Consider the following 13,212-nt stretch of genomic DNA (forward strand, 5'->3'; position numbering starts at 1 on the left):
CACCGCCTACCCCAGTGTTTCCTTATCACCAATCATGGCTACACCTCATCCTCACATAGGCCCCGTGGGCCCTGACACTCTTATCACGGTCAAGGTCATCATCGACGGGACAAACAGAAGATTCAAACTCGCTCTGCGGGATCTCGGTGCCAACGTGCTCCCACAAAAGGTGCGTAGATCTATCTATCCGTGTCAGCCTGAGAATTGAACCTCCCTCGGCTGTAACTTGGGTCACTTAACCCTGCTTCGGACTACGACGCTCGAGTGAAGAGAGAGCTAACGCTTCCTCACATCTGTAGCTCCGAACCCTGCTTGCCATTCCTCCGGAACAAGACGTTCGCTTCGACCGATTCTCAGATTCTCAGGCAAGGTACATTACGCTTGATAGCAACGACCCTGCCATCTACAAGCAACTCTATCGGGCAGCGAAGGCGAAGCTCAAGCTACGTTTGAGGGCGACCGTTGAGGGAAAACCTGCAAGAGACAGCCTCGCCCAAGACATTGACATGGCCCAGAACAAATCTGTTGTGAAGGACAGTGCCGACTCCCACCCTGAGCCGAGGAACAACTTCCTTGAGACTGTTCTCTCTCAGCCGGTGGGCAACAGTGCGGCACCCTCCTTCAAGGCTTTTCAGAAGACCTGCCAATACTCTCCCAAATGCGCCATTCCAGGAGCCTTTGATCTCGATGTCAACACTTCCGGCACGGAACAGGCTGTCAACAATCCTCAAGGCAATCAAAGCGACGTGTACAGTTTGCCTACTCTTCCTTCCATGAATGACTTCCCTTCCACCTCATACACAATCGACTGCAACCATTGTGGCATGCCTGTTCCAGACGAACATTATCACTGTGGTATCTGCGAGGGCGGTGACTTTGATCTCTGCAAGCCCTGCATTGACGCTGGAATCACCTGCGACGGTGAGGAGCACTGGTTGTTGAAACGAACCATCCGTAACGGAATGGTCGTCACCAGCACCACCGAGACTCTTCCCCCCAAGAAACTGTCCAAGGCGGCTGCTGGTTCCTCCAGCGAGTTGACCACGCCCATCAGTCCGGAGCACGACGATACAGAGCTCACTTGCAATTCATGCATTTCCCGTAGGTGCAGACACGAACACACAAGTATGTCGAGCACTGACAATGTCTTAGAAATGCCGGCCCGTGAATTTGTCACCTGTCAGGAATGTCCCGATTACGACCTCTGCCTCTCCTGTATGCAGGATGGTGAACACGGCCATGACCCATCTCATAGCTTCGAGGCACGAGATCCCGACGCATTGAAAGACGAGCCGGCCATCAAAGCTTTGTGCGGTCCTGGACGTGGCGTCCGTCATGAAGCTATTTGCGATGGCTGCAATCGGGTGAGTTTACACCTATTTCTCCCACTTACGGATCTGACATCTGTTGTAGGCCATTTATGGTATCCGTCACAAGTGCTTGACATGCCCAGACTTCGACTATTGCTCCACATGCTTTGGTTTTGCTGATGAGAAACACTCCGGGCACCGCTTCGCGCCTATCTACGTGCCTATCAAGGTAGTGAACACTACCAAGCACATCCATCGTGGGATCTATTGTGACGGACCACTGTGCACATCTTACAAGCGTTACATCACCGGTGATCGATACAAGTGTGTTGTCTGCCACGACACTGACTTCTGCGCAAACTGCGAAGCTTGGCCCAACAACCCGCACAATCCATCTCATCCTTTGATCAAGTTCAGGCAGCCCATCCGACACGTGTCAATCCGGACTCATCAAGAGAACGAGCTCGGTCAACAGATCGCCCAGTTGGGTGACCGCCCAATGGCGAAGAACGCGGCTACTGAGACCAATCGATCTACCTCTGCCAATGCTGCGACGCAAGTTCAGACTGTTGCCGAAGTCGATCCTGTTGAGACCGCTCCGGCAATGGTTGAGATTGCTAAGCCCAACAATGCGACGTCTGCAAATCAAGTCACTAGCGATCTTCAAGCCTGGTACGTCACCGATTCGACCCCAGATGGCTCGAGATTCCCTCCCAACCACTTCATCTCTCAATCCTGGACCTTGCGTAATCCAGGCCCCGAGGCCTGGCCAGCCGGCTGCGCCGTCTACTACATTGGTGGTGATGATATGCGGAATCTCGATGTTCTTCATCCATCCAGCACGACTGCGATGGCAATGGCCAACCGCAGCAACGCCTTGGCATCTCCTGTGGAGCCTGGCAAGACAGGAGTCTTTACCGTTCTTCTGAAGTCGCCAGCTCGTGAAGGACGAGCCATCTCTTACTGGCGTCTCAAAACTCCAGGTGGAATTCCATTCGGCCACAAGCTTTGGGTCGACATCGAGGTTCGTTCTACTCCTGTTGAATTGCCCATTCGCTCGCACATCTTGCCTCCCACTCCTGTCACACTGGAGACAGTCGACGAGCCGAAAGAAGGTGACGGCGACACGTCGCAAGACAGCTCGACCATGATCTTCCCTAAGCTAGAGAAGGAGTCACCCATCTCCAGCGTGCACGATGTCCGTGAAGCACCGGTGGAAGAAGCTCCAGCGGCAGTGATGGAGCCCACGATCAAGACGGGGGAACACGAACTTCTTGAAGATGTTGAAAGTCTCGAGCTCGAAGAGTCCAACAGCGACGAAGATGAATTCTTGACGGACGAGGAGTACGATATCTTGGACGCCAGCGACGAGGATCTGCTGATGGACGGACAAACATCCGGGGGTAAGTGAAGCAGCAGGCAAAGGACGTTGCTAGGATTGTACGGGGTATCAACCAGACTACGGCAACGAGAGCGGGATGCACAACGTTGAAGGTCCATCTCTTGTGGGGGCACAGAATGAAAGCAAAACAACATCACCGAGGAATATGCAAGGTGGGTAGGGCGGGTTGTTTTCTTTTTTTGGACAGCTGAATTGGGCGTGAGTGAGGGCGTGGTTGTGGGGATTGTCGAAGTACTTCGATCTTTTCTTTTCCTTGGTGACCAGGCAGAGTTATCGCAGCTCCCCTTGACATGGAACAATCACTCAATGGAACCTGCGATACCCCTAGGACGGATCGCATGGCAACTGTTGCACGAGTCGAATGAAATGTATTCTCCTACTGCGTGCGATGAGTGCTTCAATCGCTTTTGTCAGAGTTTTTATGAGAAGGGGCACCCGGATATCACGCGGTTGTGTCATTGGAGGCGGCACGGACGACAGCTGCGAGCACGTAGGGTGTAGGGGTCGAACAGGCCTGTCGTCATAATGGCAAAGATAGGAATCCGGACCATGAGGTTATATTCGGCTGTGTGGGGAGTGGTATGGCCGGAGTAGTTCTGATCGGCTGGGTCGCCTGGGGAAGACAAGAGCAGATGGCGGGTCAAACCGGAGTTGGCAGTCTCACTCGTCAGTGGCTCACTAGGCTGGCCGTAGGCGACGCATGGATGTCATGATGTTGGACTGGGTACCGAGTACCTAACGGACTAATGGTCTTCCTACGATGGTGACTGGTGACGAGTACGAATACCAGTTGGCAATGTGCTGGCAAGGTCCTCCCTCTTGTTCGTTCCGTTCCCAGGTTGCCCACTGTGCCCCCCTTACCTCACTCTCCCTTCTCCTCCCGTTGGTGCCGCGGCTAAGTAAGTAGCCCTGGCCCTCCGCAGGTCCAGATTGCCCAGCTGAGTCCTGGCCATTCCCGTCCCAAAATTCCTCCACATTTCTTCGGTTGCCCATCACTTTTGTCACCGCTTCCTAGACTGCGCTGTCCTATTTAACATTTTTTGTCTGCCACTGACCCTAAAGTCCCTGTGGGTTTCTACTTGACCCCCCGAGGACCTCTCTGACTCCCTTGCTGTTAAACTGCGTGAATCCCTCCCACATGGAAATTCAACGACTCCCTCCACATCACCTGTCCAAATATCGAGCCTCGCGACCCAAAGGGTGACCCCAAACCCCCCTCCTCGGCAGTTTGCAGTCACACCAGCACATCAAACCATTCCATTTGACGCCAAGAAGAATACTGTTATATTTGCGCTCTCACTAGAACACCCTCGCGGCGAGCAACATGCATGAAGACTTGCGCCGAAGAGCCCTCGAGAGCGGCAAGACCGTCTCAAACAAGGCCAAATCCAAGCAGTCGTCAAGAGGGAGTTCACGCGGCAATTCGGCTCCCAACTCGCGTAGCGCTTCTCGCATTCAGAGCCGAGATGTGTCGGACGACGAGGATTTTGACAAGGGCAATCTCAGTGACGACACCACCCAAAGGTGAGTTGCACGACCCATCTCATCATGCGGCCGACATGCCATCAGATGCGAGCTGACACTGGTGACGTCTAGTATCAATTCGATCGATGCCCTCCTCGAAACCGACGACATCAATGAGCAGACCTCGGATGCCGCTCGGCAAGAGTTGAATGACGTGATCTCGGAACTGCTGGATCGGAAAGGGAGCAGCCACAAGAGCCGGGAAGATGCATTGACTACATATGTCAAATGCTTGACCTCGCACTATCTGGCCGAGGTTCTCTATGGTCGAGTCCACGACCTCCTTGTGGCGTTTGGTCGAAGCATCAAAGCAGAAACCAGCGAGAAAGAAACAACATTGGCCTTGAGAGCCATGGCACTTACTGCCATCACGTTCGCCGATGGCAGCATCTATGACACGGTCGCACCATCCTTGAAACGGACCATCTCCGATTCTCGATCAACGTCGGTCAAGGCTGCGGCAATCTATACCATTGGGATCTGCATATCTTTCGGTGGCGCGGGAGATGAAGAGATTTTGGACGTCATGACTTTCTTACTTGAGATTGCCTCGAGTGATGGAGCGTTTGTTGACGCTGATGACAGTGCTGAAGTTGTCACCGCAGCCTTGAACACGTACGGATTCCTGGCGACCCAAGTGGAAGACGTCGAGCAGGAGTCGGAGGACGCCATTGCGACATTTCTCGACCAGCTGGACGCAGATGACATCAAAGTTCAAGTCTCGGCGGGCGAGAACATTGCTCTACTGTATGAGAAATGCTACACGCCACGCGAGGAAGACGACGAGTCGTCGTCGTCGGACGAGGAGATCATACCGGAAGACGAACTGCCCCACGACCGGCCTCACGTGCGATCCTACCTGGTCAAACGGTACAACCCGTATCATAACACGCATGAGGTGATGGACAAGGTGACGGCGCTTGCATCGCTCAGCACCAAGTCGATGAATCGACGAGACAAGAAGGCCCTACATCAATCTTTTGCCAGCATTGCTTTGACGGTCCAAGACCCACGGCTGGGGCTCCAGTCTAACAATGCCTCCAAGATGGTGGTGCGGGTTCATCGGGAAGGCGAGATGCGGGTGGACAAGTGGTGGAAGCTGATGCGGCTGAACGCGATCCGCAGGCTTCTCGGCGGTGGGTTTGTCAACCACTACTTTGAAGGCAATAAGCAGGTGTTGGACGCGTTGCCGATGATCATGCGTGGGATTGGAAGTTCAGGCATGTCAAGTCCTCGAAAGGTGGCGGGCCACAACCACAAGGCGCAGAAGGGCAAATATCGCGACGTCCGACGCTTTGTGTCGGCCGACCTGACGGCGAGTTGAGCCGCTGTGAGCGGCGTTTGGGGGGGGATGGGTCGATTTTATTTTCCATTTCCCCTTCCCCATTTCCCCATTTCCTAGAGCATTTCTCATGGGTATACCTACTTGGACGTCGTATCACGAGTTAGGGAGACGACGATGATGATTAGAAGAATTAACGAGCACTGCATGAGACGGCGGTCGGCCATGGTAGAGATGCTGAGTCGCGGCGGGCCTTGTTTGCTTTCCCAGACGTCATGTGAAGAATCGAATAGAGTAAAAGGCCGATTATGCAAAGGTGGAAGCTGCTGACTAGGTGTGCACACTGCATGGTGAGCAGGCGATGTACTTCCGTGAGTAGTATGGTTGGCGGGGGGGTCCATTGTCTGGCAGGCGAATACGAGATGCAGCCGCCTGAAGAGGCTGAGACCGAGAATAATACGGAGATAATGTTATGGCATTTGTGCTTGTGCAAGAGTTCTGGATGCTGGCGGGTTCCGTGGCCGTATGTCGTGGTAAAATGGTCCAAGGGGTGGCCGGAGCCCATTAACCGCAAAGAGGACTTCCGCACTCGTCAGCCAATATCCGGCCTTCCACTTTCCACTGAGGTGATTGACGGCGATGCTGACATTGATGCGGCCAAGGTGACACCAAGCACCATCTCCCTAGGCTCTGTTGGCTGTCTAGGGCCCCTCCTCCCTTCTCGGTGCCCGCTCTCCGGGGCCTGGCGAGCCTAAACTCTCCACCTGCCCTACCAGCATTGGCAGCCCGGGGCCGCTCGGTGGCTTTTTCTCCTGAGATCAAATCAACCACCACCTGTTTGGGGGGGCCACTAGGCGGCACCATCGACTCAGCCTCTTTGCCGCTGCAGGAGAAAGGGAAAACCTCCAACTTTGAACTGACGCCTGCTACATGCGACTACGACATACGATCCTTTTTTCTCGCGTACCTGTGTTGCGTGTCTCTTGGTGAGACTCTTTACTTGGTACACTCTGCTTCTGATCTCTTTCCCTTTTCCCTCCAGGCACAGAATTCCCTCTTCCTCACCTTTCTCGTTTCTTCCCTCTCTCCCTCTTGCTACTCACACCATCCTCCATCGTCATCATCATCCTCCCCATCTCCATCCTCGTCCTAGTCTTCTCCTCCTTGTCCATCTTGTTTTTGTTCTCTCTTTTCCATTCCGGATCTTCTTCATCTTGTTTTACTTCCTCCCCCTACTCGCCTTTTCTTCCCTTCGATCCAAGCTTCTCTGGCGTCCTCCGTCAACTTACGGTGCCCTCCCACACGTCTCGAGTTGCCTGAGGTCCCGGATTGTTCGGCCCTCTTCTTCCACCCTCCGCCCGCTCTGGTCTGAAACACGATCCGCCACTTGTCGATAGCAGTATCTCCCTCGGTCACTCCTTTTAGGTCCGCTTGACGCGTGGTGGACGGGTGTAACACTGCCTGTCGTCGACTTTTCAATCGCACGTGACCAGCTCCTGGTGGACACGCGACACCTCACGTCGGCTCACTCCTTCTCGACGGCCATCCAGATCTATGACTTAGACCTCTTCTTCGATCATCTCGCCTCGATTAACCCATCACCAATGGCCTCGATGCCTTTCAACGTCACCGAGGCCGCTGAGGCCGCTCAGCCCGACATGGGTGGCGCCCAGTTCGCTTCCCATACCTGGATGGAACCAATTGTCCGTTCAATACCCATGTTTCATATGCTCCAATGGTTCCCTGCTGACCTACCCAGATTGTCGTCAGTATCATGACCGCTTCACTTTACTTTAATCGGAGACACAACTATCGCATATTTCAATCTCGCCGAGGCCGCTCCCCGACTCGCTCTCTGCTCCCGCACAACAATTCCCAAGGCTCCTCTCCCGATGGCTTCACCGATTCCGACTCCCTCACCTCCGACTCGGATGTCTTCACGTCATCCAAACATCCGCCCAAGAAGCGAAACTGCTGCGGTGTCATCGTCCAGACCCCCAATTCGTCCAGATTCGCCGACAATTGGCACTCCCGAGTCTTGGCCAAGTTTCCCTTCTTGATCGAAATGTTCTATTGGGTTCTCAATCTGCTGTTCTACAGCCTGACCAAGGCCCTCGCTCAAGTCCTGTTCTCCGCTGACGAGGGTCTATGGCAGCTGGCCCAAGATCATGGCATCCTGGTCCTCGACATTGAGCATAAGTCGTGGTTGAGCTTCCTGTTCCCTATCAGAGAGAATGACTTCCAGGCTTGGTTCTTGAACGGTCATTTGACCGCCATCACATTTTTAAACCGCATTTACTCGCTTGTTCATATTCCTGGTACTGTCGCGTATGTGATCCCTCTTCCCATGTCTCTCTCCCTCCCCCGCTAATCTTTCCCCAGCTTTCTTTCGTGGTACTACTATGCAGCGCCTACACACTCAGCTTTCGCCGCCGTCCGCCGGACAATGACGCTGGGTAACTTTGCCGCTTTCACAATATTCACCTTCTTCCCATGCATGCCACCCCGTCTCTTACCCAAGGAATTCGGCTTCCACGATACAGTGCGTCAAGCAAACGCCGAGTCTGTTTGGGTCGGCGGCAACTACGTCAATCAATTGGCCGCCATGCCTTCTTTACATTTTACCTACGCGTTCTGTGTCGGCAGTACATTCCTCTACCATTCTGGCGTGTTCCGTCGCGCCCAGCGGAGCGAACCACGCAAGCCATTTTACGCTCAGATCTTCTTTCTTGTTGCAGGCATCTGCTATCCTTTGTTGGTCTTGACGGTTATTGTGGCCACAGCGAATCATTATTGGTTGGATGCCGCGGTTGCCATGTGTACGACTACCTTGAGCTTCTGTTGCAATAGAATTTGGATGTTTTTGTTGCCGGCCGAGGATATACTTTGCTGGGTGTTGCGAGTGGATAAACCGACACCTACGACAGGGGATAGATTGAAGAGGAGGGGTAATGAGTATCAGGCTGTTAAAAATGAAGACGAGCCCTAGGCGAGGGTTGAAAAGTACGGGTTTGGTCTTTTGGGAATCTTAGAAAAGCAAAGATCTGTTTTCTATGCATTGGCAGAACAACCAGGATATTCAAGGGGTTTGGTTATTTTCAGCTGGATAGGCCGAGGTGTATGAAGAGAGAGTGGGAGGTCTGGCGAAAGGAGAGGGAAAGAAGGGAGGAACTGCAGTCAAGCACAATACCAAGGGAAATATACAAGGAGCGGATGTCAGGCGCAGGTTATGTCGAAGCGCACACACCCGACCCGTGCGACGACTCGACCCGCAATCATACAGCACAAACGGCTTTGCTGGACCTACATTTCGGAAGCTCTCCTCCACGTCTACCAGGGCTGAATGAGCACGCCCGAGAGCCAGCTCCCCGAGCCTTGAGCCTTGAGGTTGGAACATTCATGTGCACCGCCCTCATAGTGTTCCTTGAGGGCGAGCGGAATCCAGAACCCCCCGGGGAATTCGGGGTTGGGTGAGGACTACGCCTTTCGACACCATCGACATACTCTTCTTTTTGAACATGCTTTTATGGGACGGCCGCATCTGTCCTCTTTTATTCTTCCACGGGTTGGAAGCATTTAGTTGGGATGGGGGAGCATGGGACGGCGTCATGGGAAGGCCAAGGGTCATGGAATGTGGTCTTGAAGGCAAGGAACAGGATCCCTTCCCCAGGAAGTTTGCATATACTGGACAGCGGAATATATCGAGGTTACCGTGGCGCAAGTTGTATATTTTCCTCAGTCCTTTTCTCCGATTCCACCGATGCGATGCTTTCGTCTGTCACTGCGATATTGAGTCTTGTATTTCACGAAGAGCAACGCGAAACACCGACAGCCGTTGCATTCGATCCCCTGGCCATGTGTCTCGATTAATATCCTTGACGTGTACGTATCGGGCCAACACGAGCCGAGACCGAATTGACCCGACCCCCATTGATTGGTGCACGTCCGCCACGTCCACACGCCGATACGGTGACACTGATAACATATCGAGGGTCTCGAGAGATATGTACATACGTACAGTAGTCTCGACGAGGCATCGACACCCTCGATCAACGGAGCGAGCCGGTCCTAGAGGAGCGCGAAAGCAGAGGGCGAAGGGGGTGTTGTGTGAGCGTTACTACTGCAAGGAAAGGCCTTGTTCTGTGAGAGCTCTCATCTGCCATCTTCCCCCCCCCCCCCCCGGTCTTCAGAACGTCCATCGGCGATTGGTAATAGAAGGTCTGCTTTTGTCCCTCGAGACCAAAGTGCTGGAGCCAGATCAATCCCTGCACCGAAAATCCAGGGAGCCCGATGATCAGTCGACGAGTAGGATGAACGGAGAGTAACGTAGCTTGCTGGAATCGCCACCATCGGTCTGTGCATCATGATGTACTAAGTCGTCGACGGTGGTAGCGGTGAGTTCAACGAGAAACAGACACGACAGATAGTCAGCCTTGCCCGAGTTCGAGCCCGACGATGACTTCTAACCGTCCATCGCCATCTCATTCCTTCGCCCGCCCTTGTTCGGCGTAATGTTTACTCTTAGTGCTCCCAATGTAAGACCTTGTCGCTCCAGACCGCAAAGTGGCCTTGTTTGAACCATCGGTGTTCTGCTGGGGGCCGAACTCGCGCAATGTCAAAGCATGTAAAGGGGCCCGTCCAGCTTCCCTCAGTGCCTGTAGAATCGTAGACTTGATGAGACCTCTGGCTGAGCAATTGCGACACAACGCACAGCTTTGGACCGTGTCTCTCATCGTTCGATGACTTATTTTGCCTCCGCTGTGCTTTTGTCGTCCGCGGTGTCATTCGGAGGGCCAAGGTAGGATCCCATGTGCTTTCTGGCTATTCGTGGGCTGAGAAGCAAATTTAATCCAGCGGGAATAGTGGGAAGCGAGGGAGAGAGGAAAGTCGAGATTTTCCTGTCACTCGGCTTTGTCTCTCGTCGGAGACGCTCGTTGTGGCCGGCTTGAAACTCCTGAGCCGCATTCCCTTCTTGGGACGCGTATCTCGTTGTTACCCGAAATTGTCAACTTGGCTCAACACAGAAACGGATCTTGTGTGCTCACAGGAGACCCCCGGTGGCAAAAACCATAACACATTGGAGCGATAGTCAACGTTCTGCCGCATTATGGCTCAACGCTGTCTGACACTTAGTTGGCAAGGCACACGGCACAGCGTAGAGGGTCTGAAAGGAAAGGCAAAGAGGAGCGCCATGGCTGACGTTGTAAGCTTGACTGCGGCTGACTTCGTACAGGAGGCGACGTGCCGGTAGTGAAAATCTGCCCCCCTCTGAAATGAAAAAGGAGATGGAAATGGCAGGCAAAACAGACGAGTCCCCAGCCTTCTGTTGCGATGGAACAGCGTCTCCAGAGCCAATGCCGGTTTGGAACGCACTCGCGTGGTCCGGCGAGATGGATGTAAATACGGCCATGCCACCCCTCACATGCTTGCTCCACTGTGTATTGTGAATGTGCGCCTTCTCATACACGTAGCGAACGTCGATCGGTTGGGACAGTCTTGAAGTTGCGGACAAGAGCGGCAAGAGTTCCCTGAACGGGAGGTAGACACAGATGGCGGAAGCGTAGCCGTCGTATAGCTCCTCGACGAAGGAATACGGAGTGGTAGGGTAGTTGGCGATGGTTGTTTAGCTGCTCCAGCTCCTATCCAATCTCTTTGCCCATGTTTCCTGTCCCCTCCTTCCTTCCTCCCGTATCCATGCTCGCAAGCTGTTGCCATATTCCCTCGCGTCGATGTGGATCCCGTTTCCCAGTCGCCTGGTAAGGCACCGATATGTCGCGGGCACGCCCACAGTCAGAGAGGTTGTGACCACTCGTCATGGTCATGATGGAAGGGCCAACATCTTGTCCCAATCTGACCTTGGTCTTCAGCCAGATGCAATGGCCGGGATCAGGCAGATACATTCTGCAGCTAGGATGGCACTTTGTGAAGCGCAGCTCTCGAGCGCGACGCTGCTTGCCAGCCGGGCATGGACGCCTCCCTCGCCTCAATCCCCCGTGTGGAAAGGAACGTCGCTGCGGCGCCAAAAAGAATGGTTTTGCAGTCCGTACAAGAGCACATCAGGCTCGATTGAGCTTGTCCATGGCTAGCAGGCGCTGGGCGCGTTCAGTCGTCGGCCTTCTGTGTGTTGCTTCTGGCCGAGACGGATGAACAGAGTTTCACACCGCTCGCGACGGTTGATCGTTCACCATAAGGCTGAAGGCTGAAGGCGGAAATTGCTCGGAAGCCGGTGCGATTGCGATTCTCTCTTACCAAAGCAAGCAATGTCCAGGTCTGCCTTGGTCTGTCTGGTCCACGTTACATACTAGTAGGGGCTGGATGGGAGGCGTCCCCGCGCAGGAGGCCTAAGAATGAAGATTACACACAAACCGGGCGTGCGAGGCAATTCGGTCAGAGGTCCGAGTACTGGGTACATACCATAGTCGGACCTCGTCTCGCTTTGGGTTAAAGAGATTTGATTATTGATGTGCCACGAAGCTTTGTCGCACAATCCAATCCTATCAGACAAGAGTAGAGGGTGGCGAAGCGTGCAGGAGAATACTTTGACACCCCTTGTCTCTTCGTTCTCCATTCTCTCCTTGATACCTGTGTACTTTTACCGAGAACCAGCCCCATTCAACAGACCCGGCACGACGCACGGACAATGCACGAGCATTTGGCTAAATTTGGTTCGGAGAGGCGGACAACGAGGGCCATGATTCGTCGGTTGCCAACCCGGATGCCCCAGCAGAACGAGGCAGCCGCGTGGGTAAGACTAGGTAAGGTTGGCAGTGTGCGCAAGGTGGGCAAGGTGGGCAAGGTGGCCACTGAGGCCGCTCCATCGAAGATCTTCTCGGATCGCATGGGCCGTTCTTCTTGCCAATGGGCGATCATGGGCCAAAGCAAAAGGCCCTGTAAAGGCCTCGTTCTCATTGTCCGCCGGAAAATGTCCCAGGTTCACTAACTCCACTCCGTACATGACCCGGACTTCGCCTTTGCCAACCATGAGCCTGTCCCGTTGCCTGTCGTTCACGTGGAGTCAGAAGTTGAACCGGACGGAATTGTGTGCCAGGGTTTCTGAAGCTAGGGAAAAGTTTTCTGTCCCCTCTGCCGAACATTCCTCTTTGCCTTCGTCGACAAAAGTCGCTCTGTTCGGTAAACGAAAGATGGGTCTGCCTAGTCGCTCTTCGTCGAGAAAAGTGGCTGCCTCTCCGCCTTCTCCTGCCAGAGACTGCAGGATCCGGCACCTAGACGGTCGTCTCGTCGAACAACCGGGAGCGATTCGGCGAGACTGTGACCCTGAAAGAGCTGGCGACAGGTAATGCGAGCAAGGGTGCTAGAAGCAAGAGGAAGAGAGCGACAATTCGCTTCCCGTTGCACCCAGATCCTGGCCCTCGTTTGGAAGACTCTCATAGGATGTGGCGTGCAGCTGATACAGCATGGCCGTGGAGATGGCCAGGATCGTTGCCGTGTAAGGCTGAATGTGCGGTGAGACCTTCCACATGGTGCCCTCTAAGCCGCAGAGGTCGCCGCTTTGCCGATGGCTTTCAGGTATTGCGTCTTCCTAGGTATTCTGAACTACTATTGGAAGTTTGACTGACCCTCGTTGGTTGTTCCCAGAAGGCAGCCTCCTTGCCCTGACACCGGATGGCTGCTGCTGTTCAATGGATCATCTCTGAAGCACAGGGTGTGTTCCTGATTGAATACCTCAGCTGCCA

General features: G+C 54.0%; 3 protein-coding genes across 3 annotated transcripts; all 3 read left to right on the forward strand.

Moving 5' to 3' along the window:
• Window positions 1-34: 34 nt before the first annotated feature.
• Z519_10458 (uncharacterized protein) lies at window positions 35-2,721 on the forward strand (the record flags this gene model as incomplete). Its single annotated transcript, XM_016768175.1, has 4 exons — window positions 35-169; window positions 300-1,101; window positions 1,153-1,364; window positions 1,414-2,721. The coding sequence occupies 4 exons, from the start codon at window positions 35-37 to the stop codon at window positions 2,719-2,721; spliced, it is 2,457 nt and encodes an 818-aa protein (XP_016615643.1).
• A 1,315-nt stretch (window positions 2,722-4,036) lies between these two features.
• Z519_10459 (uncharacterized protein) lies at window positions 4,037-5,560 on the forward strand (the record flags this gene model as incomplete). Its single annotated transcript, XM_016768176.1, has 2 exons — window positions 4,037-4,236; window positions 4,309-5,560. 2 exons carry the CDS (start codon window positions 4,037-4,039, stop codon window positions 5,558-5,560), a joined length of 1,452 nt encoding a protein of 483 aa, XP_016615644.1.
• A 1,562-nt stretch (window positions 5,561-7,122) lies between these two features.
• Window positions 7,123-8,507, forward strand: Z519_10460 (uncharacterized protein; the record flags this gene model as incomplete). Its single annotated transcript, XM_016768177.1, has 3 exons — window positions 7,123-7,221; window positions 7,278-7,846; window positions 7,901-8,507. 3 exons carry the CDS (start codon window positions 7,123-7,125, stop codon window positions 8,505-8,507), a joined length of 1,275 nt encoding a protein of 424 aa, XP_016615645.1.
• Window positions 8,508-13,212: the final 4,705 nt, after the last annotated feature.

Source organism: Cladophialophora bantiana, assembly GCF_000835475.1.
Source record: "Cladophialophora bantiana CBS 173.52 unplaced genomic scaffold supercont1.18, whole genome shotgun sequence".
Classification (NCBI taxonomy): Eukaryota; Fungi; Ascomycota; class Eurotiomycetes; order Chaetothyriales; family Herpotrichiellaceae; genus Cladophialophora; species Cladophialophora bantiana.